The sequence below is a fragment of the Abrus precatorius genome, unplaced genomic scaffold (assembly GCF_003935025.1).
Source record: "Abrus precatorius isolate BTA unplaced genomic scaffold, Abrus_2018 Scaffold5, whole genome shotgun sequence".
Classification (NCBI taxonomy): domain Eukaryota; kingdom Viridiplantae; phylum Streptophyta; class Magnoliopsida; order Fabales; family Fabaceae; genus Abrus; species Abrus precatorius.
The window spans coordinates 22,438,673-22,457,733 of NW_020874395.1; the positions used below are offsets into that span (position 1 = coordinate 22,438,673).

At 32.7% G+C, this 19,061-nt stretch overlaps 2 protein-coding genes across 2 annotated transcripts; one reads left to right on the forward strand and one right to left on the reverse strand.

Annotated features, from left to right (window-relative positions):
- Positions 1-2,567: 2,567 nt before the first annotated feature.
- Positions 2,568-4,869, forward strand: LOC113868009. Its single transcript, XM_027503558.1, has 2 exons — positions 2,568-2,692; positions 4,354-4,869. Exon 2 carries the CDS (start codon positions 4,369-4,371, stop codon positions 4,684-4,686), a length of 318 nt encoding a protein of 105 aa, XP_027359359.1. The 5' UTR covers positions 2,568-2,692; positions 4,354-4,368; the 3' UTR covers positions 4,687-4,869.
- A 12,171-nt stretch (positions 4,870-17,040) lies between these two features.
- LOC113866920 (protein DMP2-like) lies at positions 17,041-17,691 on the reverse strand. The gene has a single exon (XM_027501718.1). The coding sequence runs from the start codon at positions 17,689-17,691 to the stop codon at positions 17,041-17,043; it is 651 nt and encodes a 216-aa protein (XP_027357519.1).
- Between the last annotated feature and the right edge of the window lie 1,370 nt (positions 17,692-19,061).

The window sequence follows — 19,061 nt, forward strand, 5'->3', positions numbered from 1 at the left end:
AGATATTGTTCCAAGTCCACAAGATGAGGATTTTTTGAGAAGTTTTTGAGTAGCCCTCAGATTTCTTACACCCAAAACTGCTCGAAAAACAAGAACAACAAGAAAATATTCTAAGTCCACAGGATTGGAAATCTTTTCGCGGAGTCTTTTTAGGGTTTCTATGTCCCTAGCAACACAAAACTGCTCGAAAAACAAAAAGGGTTAGAAAACATTCTAAGTCCACCAACCTGACAGAGCTCCAGATCTTCTTCAGAATTGCTTGAAAACCAAGAAGCGTAAAATATTCTAAGTCCACAAATCTGATTGAGCTCCATATTCCCTCCAAAATTGCTGGAAAAGTAGGAATGATCAGAGACAATATTCTAAGTTCACGAGGCCAAGATAAGCTCTCAAACCCTAGAATTAGTAAAAAAAAAAAAAAAGTCAAGAGAAAAATAGTTTAAGGCCATAATGTTAAATAAGTTTCCTAGATTGCTCCCAGAAATGCTCGAAAGAGCGAAAATAAAAAGTCCTAATAAGACTCAAAAGCTAATATAAGGTTCAAAAAATGGCCACCAACAGTCACCAGCAGTTACCACCAGACGAAGGTTCAATAATATGAAGACAGATTGTGGGCGATAGTAGTTATGGGAGAAGTCACAACCGATAGCACGATCATAAAGCTATCATGGATAATGAGCATCAACAGTGGAAGATAGTTATTAAAAAGTGCCTGCCAAAAGAGGAGAACGGCGACGATCCTTGCCTATAAATACTTTAAAGTTTCATTTTCCAGGAGATGACTTTTTGCACCCAAAACCTCTGCACGTTGAAAACCTGCACCGCGCCAGACACTAGCTATCAGGAGACTCACGGTGTTGTTGCTCATTGCTAGGAGTCGTACGTTTAATTTATGCATATTTACCTTTCCGTATTTTAATTCCAGTTCGTTTGCTTATTTCTTTTCTGCAATTTGGTTCTTGTTTTAACAAATTATTGTAAAAACCTCTACACTGTAATTCAGTTTTATATTATTCTTGTTGAACAATTTATTTTACAACATTCATTTAATTACAATACACTTAAAAAAACCTAAAGAGGACCTAATCCAGTCTCCAGATTGTTCTTAGATTATTTGTTTATAAATTGTTATTTTTCATCGTAAACAACTCTATATTTTATATTTAACAGCTACCACATTAAATTTTTAATTAAAATTATACTATAAATTACATAACACACTTTAAAGATTATTAAAATAATTAAACCGTACTTGTGACTTCAACTGTTATCTCGTTTTTATTGTCATGGCTTATTACTATATATATTCTTTTAACTGTACTATAAAAGACTAATGTCAACAAGTCACAGAAATTGAATACTTATGATTTTCTTCATTTACTTCGTATGCGTTCGACATTTTGTAAACTAATATCTATATGCAATCATTATTTAAAATAAAACATTTCTGCAGTAAATATATCATTTTAGAAATGAGGAGGATTAGGTTATCTTGACTTTCTTGCGGTTTACGAACCTTATTGAGTTTTATCATTTTGCCAGGGTTCTCTACGAGTTTCAAGATACGCAGAGGAATATGTAATTCCTCATGGTGATTGGTTTGTAATCGTTTCCTCTCCACATTATCTGTCAGAAATTGTAACTCTCTTTTTCTTGGTGTCTATTATTTCTACTGTTGTGACTGATAGATATGGTATGGATAAGCCTAATATTTGATAATGATGAAGGTTATATACGCTAGTTTTGTGGTCGCTACTGGAGGATCCAACCTTAAAATCTGGTTATAATGTTTTTATGGTAATATTTCGTCTCCAGAAGAATTATAATGCTTTAAAGTAATGATCTTTGGTTTTGATTTGCTGTTTGTACATTTCATTTTGTGGGTACAGTGGCAAATCTGACATTTGCAGCTGCGGAAACACACAGTTGGTATCGTCAGAAATTTTCTTTTTTAAAAAATAATTTTTATTATATTAAGAATCTAAAATTATAATATATATATATATTATAAAAATTATTATTTTTAAGTATTTAAAATTAACTTTACGCATTAGTTTTATCAAAATCGTAATTTATTCCGATCAATATTTTATGTATATATATTTTTCTAATGTATCCTCAATTTCATATAGCATATTTATATTGTTTGAGGTTACGCATTCACGTTAAGAAATCTTTAATTGATGTACCAAGATATCCCTATCTATTTTCTTTGCCTTCAAATCAACCATTTAGATAGAATATAAACTATATATTTTTACTTGAAAAAGATAATAGATTAAAGAAAATAATTAATAAAGTATATGATTATGATAATTAATTAAAGAAATTATTTATAATATTAAATAAAAATATATTTAAAATAATAAAAATTTAATACATTAAATAAAAGCAAAAAATAATAAATGATATGAAATAGAAAGGGTAATTGATGTAATAATTTATTTATTTCAAGTTTTAACAAAGTCACATTTATTTATTATCCATACACTTATTTACACTTACACATTGTGGCAAGCTCGACGGAAACTACAACACGTGTAGTCACCAACACTGCTGTGCACTTCTCGTAGAATCTTGTCCCACCACTCTCTCTCTCTCTCTCTCTCTCTCTCTCTCCTTCTTCTGCTTGTTCTCTGCACCTTTCACCTATTTTCCCCCAAATTGTACGCACCAAACTCACATATAGCAGGTTTGTTTCTTCAATCCAACTTCATTTTTGTATGTTTCGTTTTGTGTTTTCAATTGCCCTTCATTTATATATGTAACTTGCTGATCTAATCGATACCCATTTGTGAATTATTCTCAAATTGACTAATTTTTTTCTTAGATCCCTTCATAACTGAGCTTGTAATTGGTGCTTGTGTGATGTTGTGTTTGTGGGTTATTGGTTTTATGGTGTGTTCATAGCTACTACACTGATTTGCGCCCTGTGACTTGGATTTCGTTGTCCAAGTTCTGGAGATTCAAATCAAGTGTTCGTTTGCAAACTTTATTTTTAGAATTGGTCTTTTGTGTTATATGGAAATCGGTAATGGTTGATTTGACGTGAGGGATTGAGTGGTATAGAACAAGTGAAAGTTTTAGAAGCACAGAATAAACAAAGAATAGAAAAATGAAGGCTGAATTGGGAACAACGTCAGTTGTAAACGATAGAATTAGGGAATAATTGATGTTCCAGATGTATTTTTGCATGTAGTGGAAGAAACAAAAGCCAATGTTCAAATTTATTTTTCAATAAACATGGCAGATGTTTTGATTCTGATCTGCTTTTGTTTGGGTTCTTTTTATTTTTGGCTTTATTTTTGAGTCACTTGCAAGCTTGGCCATCAATCATTAAACTGGTTTTTGGTTCATCAACCTTTGAGCCTGACCCTTTTCAGAAACCCTTGAGCATTATTAGCCTTTTGGTTGCCACCTTTCCTCCAACCCTCTCCTCTTTTGCTAGCTGTCTTACTTTTTACTGTTTCAACTTTCAACCTGTGTGCATTGGAGGCTTTCAATTGTTAAAGATATAAACTATAAAGTATCTGAATTCGCCTTCTGGATGAGCTGCAGAAGAGGAAAAATCTGCTGAGGTTTCTTTTATTGTGAAAACCAGACTTATGAGAAAATAGCATGGCATCATTTGATTCATAATCATTACATTTGTTGCTTCTTTATCTTTTTGTGGTGTGAGAAATATTTTAAGAGATCAAATGTTTCTTGCTTGCACAGTGCATTCTTTTGAGAAGTGTGAAAATTGTTGATGTTTGTGAAAACTATAGAAACTGAAATAAAAACAAAGAAAGAAAAGAACTCATGCTATTAGTGGGCTTGGTTATCTTATTTTCACTATTCGAATATTCTTATGGTTATATCTTAGGGTTTAAATGTGATGCTTGCTTTAAATGGAGGAAAGATAAGAATTAAGTAATGATAAGGGTGAAATATTGTGCGGGTATTTTCAATATTCACAGCAGTTTGCATATAAGTTTACAGTGTATGAGGTTAGTTGCTTAATCTTTTTTCAGTTTTAGAATAGGTGTCTTATACCTAACCTAGTTGACATTTTGCGCATAGTAAGGGTAAAGAAATATCAGTGTAAAGAAGCTTCATTAGATGGTGCTTCTTTAACATCTAATATTCAATTTTACTCAAATCTTCCAAGCATAATTGTACAATATTGTGTTGATTTATATATAATATTATTTCTTCCGGTACAGATACTGTTTTACATACTATATCCCACTCTCTATCTACCAGATTCAGTTTGATGAGATGAGAAATCAATGCTTATTAAAAATTTTAAACATGTCTTGTGTTTGTTCATTAACACTTGAATCTTATTTCTAACACACCTTCCTGCTGAAGGTTGCAGGAGTCACAATGAGTCTGGCATGTCTTGTGTGCCATAGTGTGGATAGTCCATCACCATCACACTCTTTCAGAAGTTACTCTGTCTCAAGTTCAGAAAATGAAGGAAGATGTTCCGCTGTTGCAACATGCTTAACCAGGAAATTATCTCTTCCACCCTCTACTGTGCACTCTTTTCTAGCACCATCATCAACATCCAAGGTGACCCCACAGCCTACTGTTTCCTGTAACAACTTGATAACTGGTACCCCGCGACTTGTACGAAGTCACGCTGTAACGAGGGACCGAGTAAGAGATTGGAATTTTGATGAAATTGTAATTGAGTCTTAGTCAAAATATAAGATAGAATAAAGACTAGGGAATCTTCTTGTGGGGTAGTTTAGAGAATGGTACTGCTATTTTGCCCCTTTAAATTTTGTTATGGGTGCAATTGATCTCCTTCTCTAGTTTTCTTGTAAAAGAGTCTGAACATTTGTAGCCATCATGAAATTCTAAGGTGTGATTCTATTTTAATTGGCATTTCCCATTTGGTTCACGACCAGTTAAAATTAAAGTTTTTTGTCTAAAACTAAAAGGTATACTTAAGTATCAAAATTGACTACTAATGGATTAATCAACAAATTTTGCCACTTTATTATCACTTGGATTTTACATCTCACTTTTTCAGATTGCTCTTTCGATAGCACACACAAAGAACGTGTATAGAAAAAGTTTTGTGAGAAAGGTAAAGTTCACTTCAATGATCCTAGCATCTCGAAAGAGAATAGTCACTTTGAGAATTCGGTTGTGTTATTAATTTCTTTCATGTTTAGCAATAGAGAAATGTTAAATATATATATATATATATATATATATATATATATATTATTTTTTAGCGTATTTTTATTATTAATTAAAATCTATGAGATGCATGAAATTATGAAAAATCACTTAATAGAATGAAATTCACAATATTTTGTAAGTCTGACAATTTTTCAATCAACAATAAGAAAATTTTTGAAAATTTAAAATTCTGTTGATTTGTGTCTTAAATCCGCACAAGATTAAGACATTTTCAAGTTATTTCCTGAAAATGTATTGGTATTAAGTCAAATTCTAAATTGAAGATAAACTTGGCAGGTTATTCTGTTTCCTTCCAAGGAAGGAAATAAGGATTTCTCTCATGGATTTCATGCAGTTTGTCTCCTGCCAGTAAGTGAAGGAAATCTAGTGCTGATTTTGTAGGGACGTGTATGCCTTAGTTCAAGTAATATCAAAACTCGATTGCTTTACGACAATAATCTATTTTATTTGGTAACACATATTTCAATATGAAATTTATGGTTAAAATTAATTTAAGCTTATATATTTGTATCATATGCAATAATTTAAAATTGTTGTTATTAAAACTAATAATGAAAATCTAAGACAAACGAGACACTCAGTTGGGTAGAAAATTTCATCGCCATGACCCCATTTTTCTGCTCTGTGTCTCCTCCTCCAAGATTCAGTTGCAGCCTTTATAACGGTGGAATACTACCTGTGGATCACTAAATTTGGTGTGATTGACCCCACCGGTGTCACATTGAGAGTTATGTCCTCGTAATAAATGGAGACAAGATGAAGCAATAACTTGGTATTTATAACTGGAGTAATTGACACCACCTTTTAGCATTATATATTTTCGTTCGAGGAGCTGCATGTGTCACTGTGTGACAACTAAGGTCACGTGATGGTACATCTCTTCTTATGTCCACATTAACAAAACACTTGGCCGGTCTCTATTTCGACGGTGGTTATGGTTCTTGTTCGGAATTTGCTTGATCTTTAATAGAGTGGACAGAGGTTGATCCAAAGAATAACAACGGAGAGATAAAAATTAAGAAAAAAAAAAGTACTTTTGATCTCCTAACTACGAAATTTGTGTGATTTAATTCTTATTTTTAATTGTGCAATTTTAGAATATAATTTTTTAAAAGTACAATTTTAATCCTTCTGTTGTGTGTCCATCCAAAATTTAACGGAAATAAATGACATAAGAAAGTTGAATATGTGTTAGAAAATTAAAATAAATAAATAAAAAAACTCATGTGTCATGTGAGAAGCACTCGAGGCCATAAAGAATAATTTCGGGTTTATATGTCCATGTGCCCCCCTGCAAAAGGGGAAAAAATTACGTTCGACAAGTTTAGGGTTTCATCCCGGTGGGAAGGCATTTGAGAGTCTATTTTTGAGCTTAAAGCAGTCCCAAATCACACACCTAGTTACCATTTTATCACGATGATCAGTTGTTCCTTGTGCAGGTAGAATATGGGGGCACAGAGGCAAAGATATTTTTTATGGCCTCGTGTGCTTCTCACATGAGTTTTTTTTTTTTTATATATATAATTTTCTACTTCAGATCAACCGGAAATATCAAAATTTTAATAAAAAAAAAAATTATTATATTTTTATAACTTTGATATATTTGATGTTGGATTAAACTTTCACTTTTAGGAAATTATGAAACTGAAGATTCACAGTTAAAATATAGAACTAAAATTGAATAAATTACACTTAATTGAGAGACTAATATAATTTAAAAAAATAACATACACCAACAAATCCTTTATGCATTATACTGGCATTTTAAATTTAGATAAAAATTTAAAATATAAATTAAAAATATAAAAGAAATAAATTATAATTGCCAAGATTGATATAAAATACGACAGAAAATGTCTTCTTTTATTAAGAATGAAAATCATATTTTATTATATAAGTATTAATTAAATAGATAATACATTTAAAAATGAGGAATAAATTATAAAAAATAAATAAATTGCTTAAACAGAAGGGGGAGGGAGACCATCGTCAACCATACCAGCATACATATTAATCTTTTGTATGATGAATTGATGATGCATATAAAAGATCGAATTGAGGGGTTGGAGCTCTCCTATAACACCCTAATTTCTATTAATTATTGACTGTAAATAAAAATCTTGCACGTAAGTGGTAAAAAAATTAATTTTATTGTAATGTTTAATTTTTATGTTTGGATTCTTTGATTAGACGATTAAGCTATAAATTTAGCCTAGAAAATATTTTTAAAACTTAAGAAAAAATTTAAAATTAATTATTAGAATTCAAAAGAATTCTTACAAGAAAATATAACATTTATTTCTTGAAAATTAATTTTTTACTTAAATTTATCTAGAAAATTCAAAATTTTTCTTAAGCATAACATACTTTTAAATTCTGTTTTAGAATAATTTTAGTCTTTAAATAATTTTAAAATATAAAATAAATTGACAAAAGAATTTAAGCCTAAAATAAACCCTAACAGATCCATGTAGTTAAAATTGGGCCAAATTTTTTTTCTATGATCATCAATGAAGGAACCGTGGGAGCGTAACGAACTGTGTCTCGCTTTATTTATGTGATTATTCATAAAATGAATGGTAACAAATATTAGTGTTATAATTTTGAGATATATGATTGTCATGTAACGAAAGTCAATTATAGTTGTTCTTGTCAGGGAAACACTAGTCTTCAAGTTTTTACTATGAAACGATGACGTCCTTCTGACTGTTGCTGACGTGGGGAGGGTACCTGCAAAAGGCACTCTGATGCTGAAGTCAGGATTTGGTTCTGAGCAATAAATGTTATTTTAATAATGAAAAGTCCACCCTTTACCTGTACTTCTTACCTTCCTTTTATAGGCTTTGTTATGGGCTAATGGGCCTGCTGAGTCAGCCTTGACTTTTGGCCCTTTACTTTAAAGTAGATAATGCTCTGATTATTACCTTTAATTAGGTTAATTACCTTCTAATCCTGACAATAGGTATTCAGTCAAACTGGGCCGAATAGGTACTCGGTTTCCTTTTACTATATATAGGGCCGAGCAGTTCCCTATTCAGTACACTAGCTTCCTAAGCCCGAAGAGGTACGAAGCAAGGGCTTAATAATATAAGGTGCCAAGAAAATGTAGACGAGGGGGGTACTCAGTTTGCTAGTATGGATAGGAATACTGAGGGGGTACTCAGTTCAAGTATAGGAAAACAATGAGGTATGTGCACCGAAGGGGTATTCGATTTATCAAAGAAGTGGTATGGACCAAGGAGGTAAAAAACCATAAACCATAAAAATAAAAAGAAAAAATAAAATAATAAAAATGAAAAAAGACCATTCTAGAACTTCAAGTTTTTAGGGTTTCTCAATGTGTGCGCACGAAACAAAAAGGTACTTGATCTCAACCGTTTGATTTAAAAGAGATCTGTCGGTTTGGATGAGGTCCAACCCTTCATATGTCCGAGGGCCCTAAACCCTATAAATACATGGTGGTCCGGGTCTTTTGTTCTCCACTTCTTTTTTTTAGCTGAGAAGTACACAGTGTTGCTCCAAACCGAAGGGTACTCAAATTTTCTCTTTTCTTCCGAACTGACTACCTGTGAGGTATGTTTAGTTCTTCTTTCCCTTCCTTATTTTACCATGGCCGAATCCTTAGAATGGGAGGACTCGTTGTCTGACTCATCTAGGCCGACTAGTATCAATAGTCAGAATGCTGAGAGAACCGAAGGGAGGTGGAAATTTCTTCAAGACCAAGTGGGGTAAATGAAGAAGTAGAGATTAGAGAATGCAATGACGGAGCCGAATCATCTGAGTCCATTGATTCTAATTCTTCTGAGCCCCTACCAGGCATAAGCCCCCCTAGGGAAAGACCAATATTCCCTCCTTGTGTACTTCTTGGATATGAGTGGGTACACGGTGAAGTAGCCGCCTACTTCTCTCGATTTAGAAAAAATAGGAGTCTTCAATCCTTTGTTGATCATATTGGCATTTCATTATGGGAACCTTCTGATCCCTACCCCATATCCATTAACCCTTTCCTAGGAGAGGAAACCGAGAACCCAAATTTTGTTTTTTTAGGGGGTGTCAGGATGACTGACACTTTCTTTGTGTATGAGTATATGTTTAGAGAATTAGGTATAAAGCTACCTTTAGACGACTTCCAAATGGGAGTATAACTCTATCCGAATGGATGGGCGGCTATCCAAGCTTTTAGAATTTTATATAAATTTTATTACATAGAACCTAGTGTAGGTTTATTTCTTCATTTCTTCTGTACTCGTCCTTCAGATTTAGCAAGGTGGGTATCTTTAATAAGGCAATTGGAGTTGCCACTATTCAAGCCTTACGCTTCTTCTTTTAAGGGTTTTAAGACCAGATACTTTAAAGTAACCGTCCACTCTGTAGGTAGAAATTTTTTCTTTGATAGTGAGAATAATCCTCTCTTCCCCTTCCACTGAACTCGAGTGCCTTGCCAGTACGACTGGATTCCGGAGGACCTTTTGTCGGCCAGAGAGTTATCGGCCTTGGATTACTTGAAGTCTCTTCCCCGAGAGCTTCCTGCCCGACACATACTCTTAGTATTAAAATCTCCTCGTCCTCGCCTGGACATGGATGGTATGTTCCGTCCCTATGGTTTAGTTTTTTGAATTAACTTGTATTGATTTGACTCTTTGTTTTTATTGTAGGTCTGATGGCTCAACGTGGTGTTAACGTACCAACCTATCGTCAAACCTTGAAGACCAAGGCCCCTGAAAACACACCCATTGAGGAGCACCGAAACCCTTAAATCGACCATATGCCAGAGGTAACCGGGCCTCGTCCTCCTCCCCGAGACCTTGTCATTGCAGAGAATTACCCCAAGAGGCATAGAGAGAAGGGGAAGGAAAAGGAGAAAGGCAAAAAAAAAAAGAGGCCGAGAGGGAGAAAAAGAGGAAGCATTCCCACTTGGGTAGACCGAGTGGTTCAGAGAGGGCATGAAGTCAAGCCCGAGGTGACTTGATGGCTGGGGCTGGCAGCTCTTCAAACTCTGCTATTCCCCCAATTTTCTTATCCGACACCTTCCTCGTCTCAGGAGTAAGAAAGGAAGCGATCAGCAACCTGGACCTCGAGTCTCTATGGCAGTGCTATGCAGAGTTTCAAATCCGATCTATGATGATGCTCCAAAGGCTAGCACTGGAGTCCACACTTGAGATGAGGAAGGTGCAAAACAAGGACTCCACTTCTCAGCAAGCTTAAGCGGATAATGAAGGGATTTGACTGAATCTTGCTGAAACCAATAAAGCTTTGAAGGCCGATGTTGTTCAATACAAGGAACACTATCATATAGTGGAGAATCAGCTCCAGGTTACCGAGCAAACCCTAAAGGCTAAGGAGGAAGAAATGAAGGCTCTGCGGGTGAAGTATTTGGGAATGGAAGAGGCCCTAAGGGCCAAATCAGTTGAAATGGAGGAGGCGTTGGCTCTTGAAAGGCAGAAGGCTAATGCCGAACTGAAGGCCTTTTCTAACAAGTGTTCGGTCACAGTGGCTATCTAACACGAGTTGGGCTTTAACCATGTTGTTCGTCAATGTTATAGTTTCTGCCAAGTGCCAGCCGACTTCCATTTTGACCTTACCAAAGACTTTTTCAGTGGTAGGTTTTTATCATATAATGAAGTGGATGATGATGTAGAGCCTAACACCAAAGTCACCTACCGAGTAGAAGTTAATAACAATGCTCTCGGTCCTCAGGCCCCTAGTTTTGACGCCTCGGTTCCTGACGCTCCCGATCCTGATGCCGAAGAGGAGGGAAATTAGAAATATATTTTTGATTTTCTTTGTATTCATGAGCAGATAGCGCCCCAATTTTGTAACCTTTTCCATTATGAATAGGAGTTTAATTCTTTATGTTATCTTCTGAGTACTTCTATATTAAAAACAATCAAACTGAATGGTTATAACCAATAAATGAAATTTCTTCAACATTGAATACTTGTTTCTTATTATTGGCTGAGTAGGAATACTTCGGGAAGGAATTAATTAATTCAACCTTAGCCAAGTAGAAGTACTTGGAGGAAATTTTAGTAAAGATTCATCCTTGGCTGAGTAGGGGTACTCGAGAGGGAATTAATTAATTCAACCTTAGCCAAGTAAAGGTACTTGGGAGGGAATTTTAATAGATTCATCCTTGGCCGAGTAGGGGTACTCAGGAGGGAATTAATTAATTCAACCTTAGCTAAGTAGGAGTACTTGGGAGGGAATTTTAATAGATTCATCCTTGGTCAAGTAGGGGTACTCGGGAGGGAATTAATTCAATTTTAATCGAGTGCTTGGTAGAGAGATTTCATTGATTAACTCATAAAAACCGAATAGCTGAGAAGAATTATTTCATTAATAAGGTGCCTCATTAAAAACCTTCCCAGGAAAACTCCTTTTCACTTTATTTTAAGAGGACAAAACTTGGGCGAAGAAAAGAGTGCACCGATTACCAGTTACAGGCGTTTAACTAAAATAATGCTTCAAGTGTGTAACATTCCAAGTTCTCGGTATAAGCTTTCCTTCCAATGTCTCCAACTTGTATGCTCCATTGTCTAATCGTGCTGCTACCCGAAAGGGTCCTTCCCAGTTGGCCGCCAACTTCCCTTCTCGTCGATCTCCTCATGCATCTCCGGTTACTTGCCATACTAAGTCATCGACATAAAATTTCCTTGGGTTGATTTTGGAGTTAAACTTTCTTGCCATCATTCTTATGCTAGCCTCGGTCATTATTGCTGCTTGGCCACGTACTTCATCTATTAAATCCAAGTTGACGTCTAGGGATTCGTCGTTGGCTGATTCCTCAAAGTTCTTCCTTCGAAATGATGGTTCTCCAATCTCGACCGATACCATGACATCAGTACCATAGGTTAACCGAAAAGAGGTTTCCTTTGTGGTGGTTTGTAGCGTACACCGATAAGCCCATAAGATCTCAGGTAGTTTCTCTACTCATTCTCCTTTGGCCGAGCCCAACCTTCTTTTTAATTTATGTAAGATAACTTTATTAGCAGCCTCAGCTTGACCATTAGTTTGGGGATGTTCAACGGATGTGACCCTATGTTTGATGTGAAGGCCTTCTAAAAATTCATTAAACCGGCGATCTGTGAATTGCAGCCCATTATCTGTGATTATAGCATGAGGAAGACCGAATCGTGTAACAATGTTTTTCCACGTGAATTTTTGAACATTATTAGCCGTGATGGTTGATGAATCCACTTTTTATTATATTTTTACTTGCCTTTTTGGTGCTCCTTGGTAGAAAAAAATGGACTTAGATAGTGCAAATAATATAGAAATCACATTTTGAGTAAATATCATAGATTTATTAATTTTTGGTTAATTTGCATTTAATTACATAGATATAGATTGCAATTTTAATTGTCTTGATAATTTTGCAGAGTCCTCAAGTTAATTCTGAGATATCTTGGCCTTTGGATGAAAGTTGCCCCCAAAGTAGCCACTTTTAGGAGCAAAAGTGGCAACTACAGCAAGTCTGGGCATTAAAGGTTACAAAGTAGCTACTTTCAAGTGAAAAAGTGGCAACTCCAGAAGCTCCAGGGATGCCATTTTGGAAGCATTTTGCGCGTGGCCACTATTGCCTTTCATAGTGGCTACACGCATCCAAAGTAGCCACTTTCAAGTCCAATAGTAACAACTCCAGAAGCTCCAGGACGGCACTTTTGGAAACATGTTGCGCTTGGCCACTATTGCCTTTCATAGTGGCTACGCGCATCCAAAGTAGCCACTTTCAAGCCCAATAGTGGCAACTCCAGAGAATTGACAAGTTTACGTAAATATGCGCGTGGATACTTTCAAGGCCTAAAGTGGACACTTTCAAAGGTAAAAGTGGACACTTTGCTGACATGTCCTCCACTATAAATAGATTTTAGGAATTAGGGTACGGGGACTTGAACATTTTATTTTCTTTTGATTCTCTTTGCCAAATTAGGACATTTTCTTTCCAGAGCTTTGGAGCCTTGGGTGACAGCCAGGGATCCATTATAGGTTTTAATTTCTAATTTCCCTTTGATTCTCATTGAATTTACATTAATGTTGCTTACGTTTTTGCATTCTCGTCTTTCATTTGTGAAGCCCATCCATATGGAGGGCTAAATTCTCTTGTAATTCCTAGTCAATTCACATGGTTCTTGAATTCTTGGGTTGAATGGCAATATTACTCTTTCTTTCCTTGGATTTATTAACCCCAATCACTAAATGAAATGAAATTTACATGAGGGGAACATTGCTTAATGAACCTTAAATTACCCAAACGAAATTCTAATCCAAAATTGCTTAATTTTGATTAATCTTTGAGATTGCTTAATCTTAGGGATAGAGATTGGAGCCCATTAAGATGCCTAATTTTAATTGGGATGCTAAAGTTAATTTATGCTTGATAGATTAACTTAATTCAAGGGAAAAATAGGGGATTATTGAATCATTTGAAATAATAGGGATATAACTCATTGATTGACTAGGGATTACTCTCCTTAATTAATTGAATTTCACTAGTTTACATTTTGCTCTTGATTAAAATATGGAAATTGACAAACCTCCCCCCAATTTACTTGCTTTAAATTTTATGTTTACACTTGTTCGATGTATGTTCCCAACCATTATCAAGAGATGATAATGGTTGAATAGAATAGGATGAGAACTTTAGGGGATTATGCAATACCTAACATGCAGGGATACAACTCCTCTATAATCAGACCTACAATAAAAGCCAATCATTTTGAAATAAAACCAGCTTTACTTTATTTAGTTTAGCAAGACCAATTTTCTGATTCAATTTTGGATGATCCTAACTTACATATCTCTAACTTTTTGCAGCTTTGTGACACAATAAGGATGAATGGAGTCAGTGAAGATGCAATTAGATTGAGATTATTTCCATTTTTCCTAAGGGATAATGAGATTAGATACTTTGAGTTTTTGAGATTTGGCCAAAATAAGAATTCTTATTTTTTACTTTCTCTCGATTTCTCTCATTCTCTTCTCACTCTTACATGGGTTAAGTGCTTCGATAAAAGGCTAAACCTCCCGTTCAATCCGCAAAATTCAAACGTTGTAATTTCGATGAGTTCTGAGTTGAATTGCTTCGAGTTTGTTCTTTTTCTCTAACGTCAGATTTGTATATTGCGATCGTGATTAACTTTTCTGTTGTTAGAATTTAAATTAGGATTCAATTGATATTCTAATTTGATAATTAATTTGGGTTAGGTTGAATAATAATTTGATTTAATTTGTTATCTAATTCAATTAGGTTATTCGATTGAATTAATAATTGAATTGGATAAACGTTCAAATTCATATTAAAATCTTTAAATACTGTGATAATCAAAATTACACACATTTGTTATTCTGTGGTTTCATATTTCTTTATTTGTTTTCTCCCAAATTTATTTTGTTCGTAATTCAATTTAGTATTTTGCCGATTTAAAAACCTCCAAAATTTACCAGTGTTTTATTAAAAAAAAAACCTAAATTCAATTTAGCTAAAAATGTGTTCCTGTAAATCAACTTAAATTTAGTTCTATACTACAAAATCCTTAGAGAATTTAGTTATTTTGATAGTGACTCGATATCATCTATCAATGAGTGGTGAGAAACGTGAAATGAGATGAACAATGAGAGTTAAAAAAAGGGATGGAGGAGAAGCTAAGGGGCTCATCGGGAGAGAAAATGAGTGAAAAAGCTGAGAGAGGAAGTTTTCAATCAATTTTTAGTCATGCATTAATTTAAATAATTTATTAATTAAATTTAATTGAACAATTTTAATTAATTCTTAACTAAGAATATAATATATTAATTGACTCTTATATGAATTAATTATTTTTTATAATAATAATATATTAAAATTAAATCTTATGTTATAATTTTAATCATGTAATATTATTTATTAAAATCAAAATAATGTTAAATTGGGCCCTTGTATTTAATATTTATATTATTTTAATTCTTTTAACTTAGACTTTATTTTAATTTTTTATATAAAAATTTTACTATTTAGTCTTACATATAATATATTGCTTTTAATTTTGATAGTCAATAAAAAAATATACAAGAGTGAAATTCACAATTTCTTCACATATATATTAAAAGAATAAATAAATCAAGTGCAAAAACTAAAATTATTATTTAACTTAAAATCAATATTAATATTTTTGTCAATGGAAAATACTTTTTATTTGAATTAATATAATTTTTTCTTAAATCATTTATAAGTATCTTCAAGTTATTTTATATTTTAAAAATTTAATTTAATTTTCTGAAAAATTAATTAATTTTTGTAAATAAATAAAATTTTTAATTTTAATTTAAAAATTATATTTTTATGGATTTTGCTGCAAATATTGCTTACACTAATTTTGGCAAAAAAAAAATATAAGATCATTAAGTTTTCTTACAAGTTTATATACAATTCTTTTTCATAAAAATTTTTGTACAAAAAATTACAAAAAAATATTAAGTTTATTTTTATCCTTTTTATTCTTAAGAAACAACGTAGGAAGTTTCTAAGGATTGCTGCAATTTTTTTAAAAAAATTTCTTGTAAAAATGTTGGTAAAAAAAATTGTAGGAAATTATGAGCTTTTTCTTACCTTTTTTATTCCTAAAAATTTTTGTAGGAAATTTAATAAATTGTTGTGAATTAATATACTAATTTTTTTTATAGAAAATAATTAAAAAAATTTAAAATTTATATGAAATTTTGTAAGATTTTTTTTAAAAAAAATCACGAATAATAATCACAATTCTAAGTAATTTCTCCTCCACATGTACTAGGACTTGAGATGCATCTGCCTATAAAAAGTAGTAAACTTTACATACAGGGGCCAAACACCAGTTACTTGAGCATTCACAGCCTTTGCTATTCTTTGCTTAGAGTTGTAAGTTTACATTTCTATACTTTGTTTCCAATTTATTTGTTCAATTTCTTTCTTGCAATTTAATTAGCTTACGGTTTATTTTTGTAATCTTCCTTACATTCAATGTAATAATATTTCACTGTTTTACTAGTTCTGCTTAATCCTCTATTTCACGACATTAATTTAGATTGTTAGGTTAAGAACATATACATTTAAAAAAACTTAAAATGACCTAAAATTCACTCTTAGATTGTTCTTGAATTTATTTGTTTACAATTCCTAAATTTTCACCGTAAATAGGTTGCCAATTTTTCTCTTTAATTATCCATGGACGTAAAAAGAAACCGCAATAGAGTTCCTTTGTACATAGGTGATTTGTGGAACTATTTTGAGAAACCGAGTAACAATAATGAAAATTGATTTAAGCCTTTAAATACAAACGAGAAGAGGACTGTGAAAGATTCACGTATTTTGATTCATCCTGAATTCGAATGGTTATCAAATCACAACAATTCACCCAGTTTTTTGGTACCTATTTTAAGGTCCTACTAAGGCTACCGATTGAATAAAGATTAAATAATATTTAAAAAAAATGTTAAAATGGATTAAAAATATATAAAAATACTGTATTTTTATAATTTATAATTTATTAACCAATGTCTTAACTAGTTATCATTTTCCCTGTTTCAAAATGATAATTGATAAACCATAATCACGTAACAAACATCAAATTCTATCCGTCACTGCTACAAAGTTAAAATTAAGGTGCATCTATCGTTAATTCGAATTAATTTTTTTATAAATTAAATTCTCTTAAAACTATTAGTAAATATACCCCAACTTTTCAGTTTACAGTATACACATATCTTGCTTTCAATTTCAAGGAGCCAAATTCCCTTTTCTTTCACCCACATGATGCATGATCGCTAAATCTTATGCAAGAAGTAAAGCTTTTGTATGGGGAAACAAAATGAGTTTAATTTCAAGTTTTAACGTCTAGAGTAAAAAGGATCTCTCTGCAGCAAGAAAGGGTAGCCAATCCCTCTTCTCTTGGAAGGAAACACCACAAACAAAATGCTCACCAAAAAACCAACGACAAGGGGAACAGTGTTGGTCACCTTTCGTGGCAATCCTGGATAGTAACACTTGACAACATCTTGGTGCAACCCTGCAAAAGCAAGGAAAGACACCAACGAAAGTGTTGCATAGAATAGATCACTCCACCTTAATCTGTATTCTGATGGCACACGTGGTTTCTTCCTTCCTCCATTGAATGTCCATATCCCACTTAATGTTGCCACCCCATAATATAACCTCCCAGTGCCACTTCTGAAGCTGTCTGTAAAGGTAAAGAATACACATGATACTGCCAAAATAGCCACAAAGGTTCCCATCAACCAACGATTTAGTGCGTTGCATTCACCATCATCTGTGAGGAGTGGTGCAAAAATGCTGAAAGCAAGGATTGTGATTGTGGGCAAGAGAACATTGAGCCTAGCAGTGCCACTTAATATAGCATTGATGACATAGAAGTAGTAAGATTCATCAATTTCATAATCATCAAGATCATCAGAATAATTTTCCTCATTTTGTTGTTCGTCACAGTGGACTATCAAACCTTGACTCGTTGTGTTGCTCATCTTCCAAATACAATATTGAGATAAATGAACAAGTGATTCTCTATAATGTTCCTTGGTTTTGGTTCCTTCCTTTGTTGTAATGAAAAATCTTGAAGGAATATATTTTTCCTTCTTCAGCAGTGTTTGTGTCAAAATTAATTTGCTTTCAAGTTGGGAAATCTTTATGCTTTACCATGTTCCCACTCTCCTTAAGAAACCCCGTGCAACAAGCTTTGTAATATTGCAGCTTGTTGCTATAATCCTTATTATTTCTATTTACATTTGTAACACCCACCTTTACACCTATTGGAAAACAACCATTGTTGCTTTCTCTTCTGTGAAATATGTTTGTTTTATATTTTCTCTTTGCACTCCTTATATGTTTTATATATTCTTTTTGCACACCTTAATTTAATACTTTTTCTCTAATGAAATTAAATATAATTCATAATATTTTGATGTTTCAATTTGTATTTATTGTATTTTAATAATACGTGTAAGTTTTTAAATTAAGTTTTTCCAATTCTGTTAGCTTTTATTTTATGTATTATGCATAAAACATATTTAGTTTCTTCAATATACAGAAAACTTCATAACCTGTATACTATGTTTGGTTTCAATTTTTTATTTAATAATTTTTGCAAATGAAATTAAAATTATTACACTTGAATATATAAAATAAAAGCGAAACAAAAAAAGTAATTTCTATATTAAGTTATTAAAATGTAAAAGAAAAATATAAATAATAAATTATTATACTTTGGTGATTTCCCAACACTTTATACCATGTGACTGCATTTTGGCTTTTGACTTTCACATTATGGTGCTTTTGCCTTCTTTCTTTCACCTTTTGCACTTGTACATATGCATCCAACTTTTCTGCATTTTTCATTGATGATTATATAAAATCAAAAGATCAATGCAAGCCAATCTTTGATGATACGAAATATGTGATCATCAATACATAAATGAATAGTGTTTGAAGGTTGAATTTGTTGAAAAATAATATAATTATATTTCAAAAGAATTTATTAATTATTAATTTTATTTTATTATTTTAATTTAATTGTTATTATTACTTATATTTTCAGTTATATATAACGTTTACGTGAACAATTATATTAGTTAAAATATTTTAAATATTTTGAAAAAATTGCACAAAATCGCACGAAAGATGCATAGACTTTTCTGATTGTATAATTTTTTTGAGTTACTATCTTGCTAGTTTTTGAAAGCCTTGTTTTTCAGATAAGAGTTTGTTATATCCTGGAGGATTTTTTACTACACCGAAATAATTCTTAAAGACAATGTTCTACACACCTCAGACTAAATTATTGATCAGCTACTTCGGGTCGATTTTGACAACAGTCTTAAGGATTATGACTGAATCA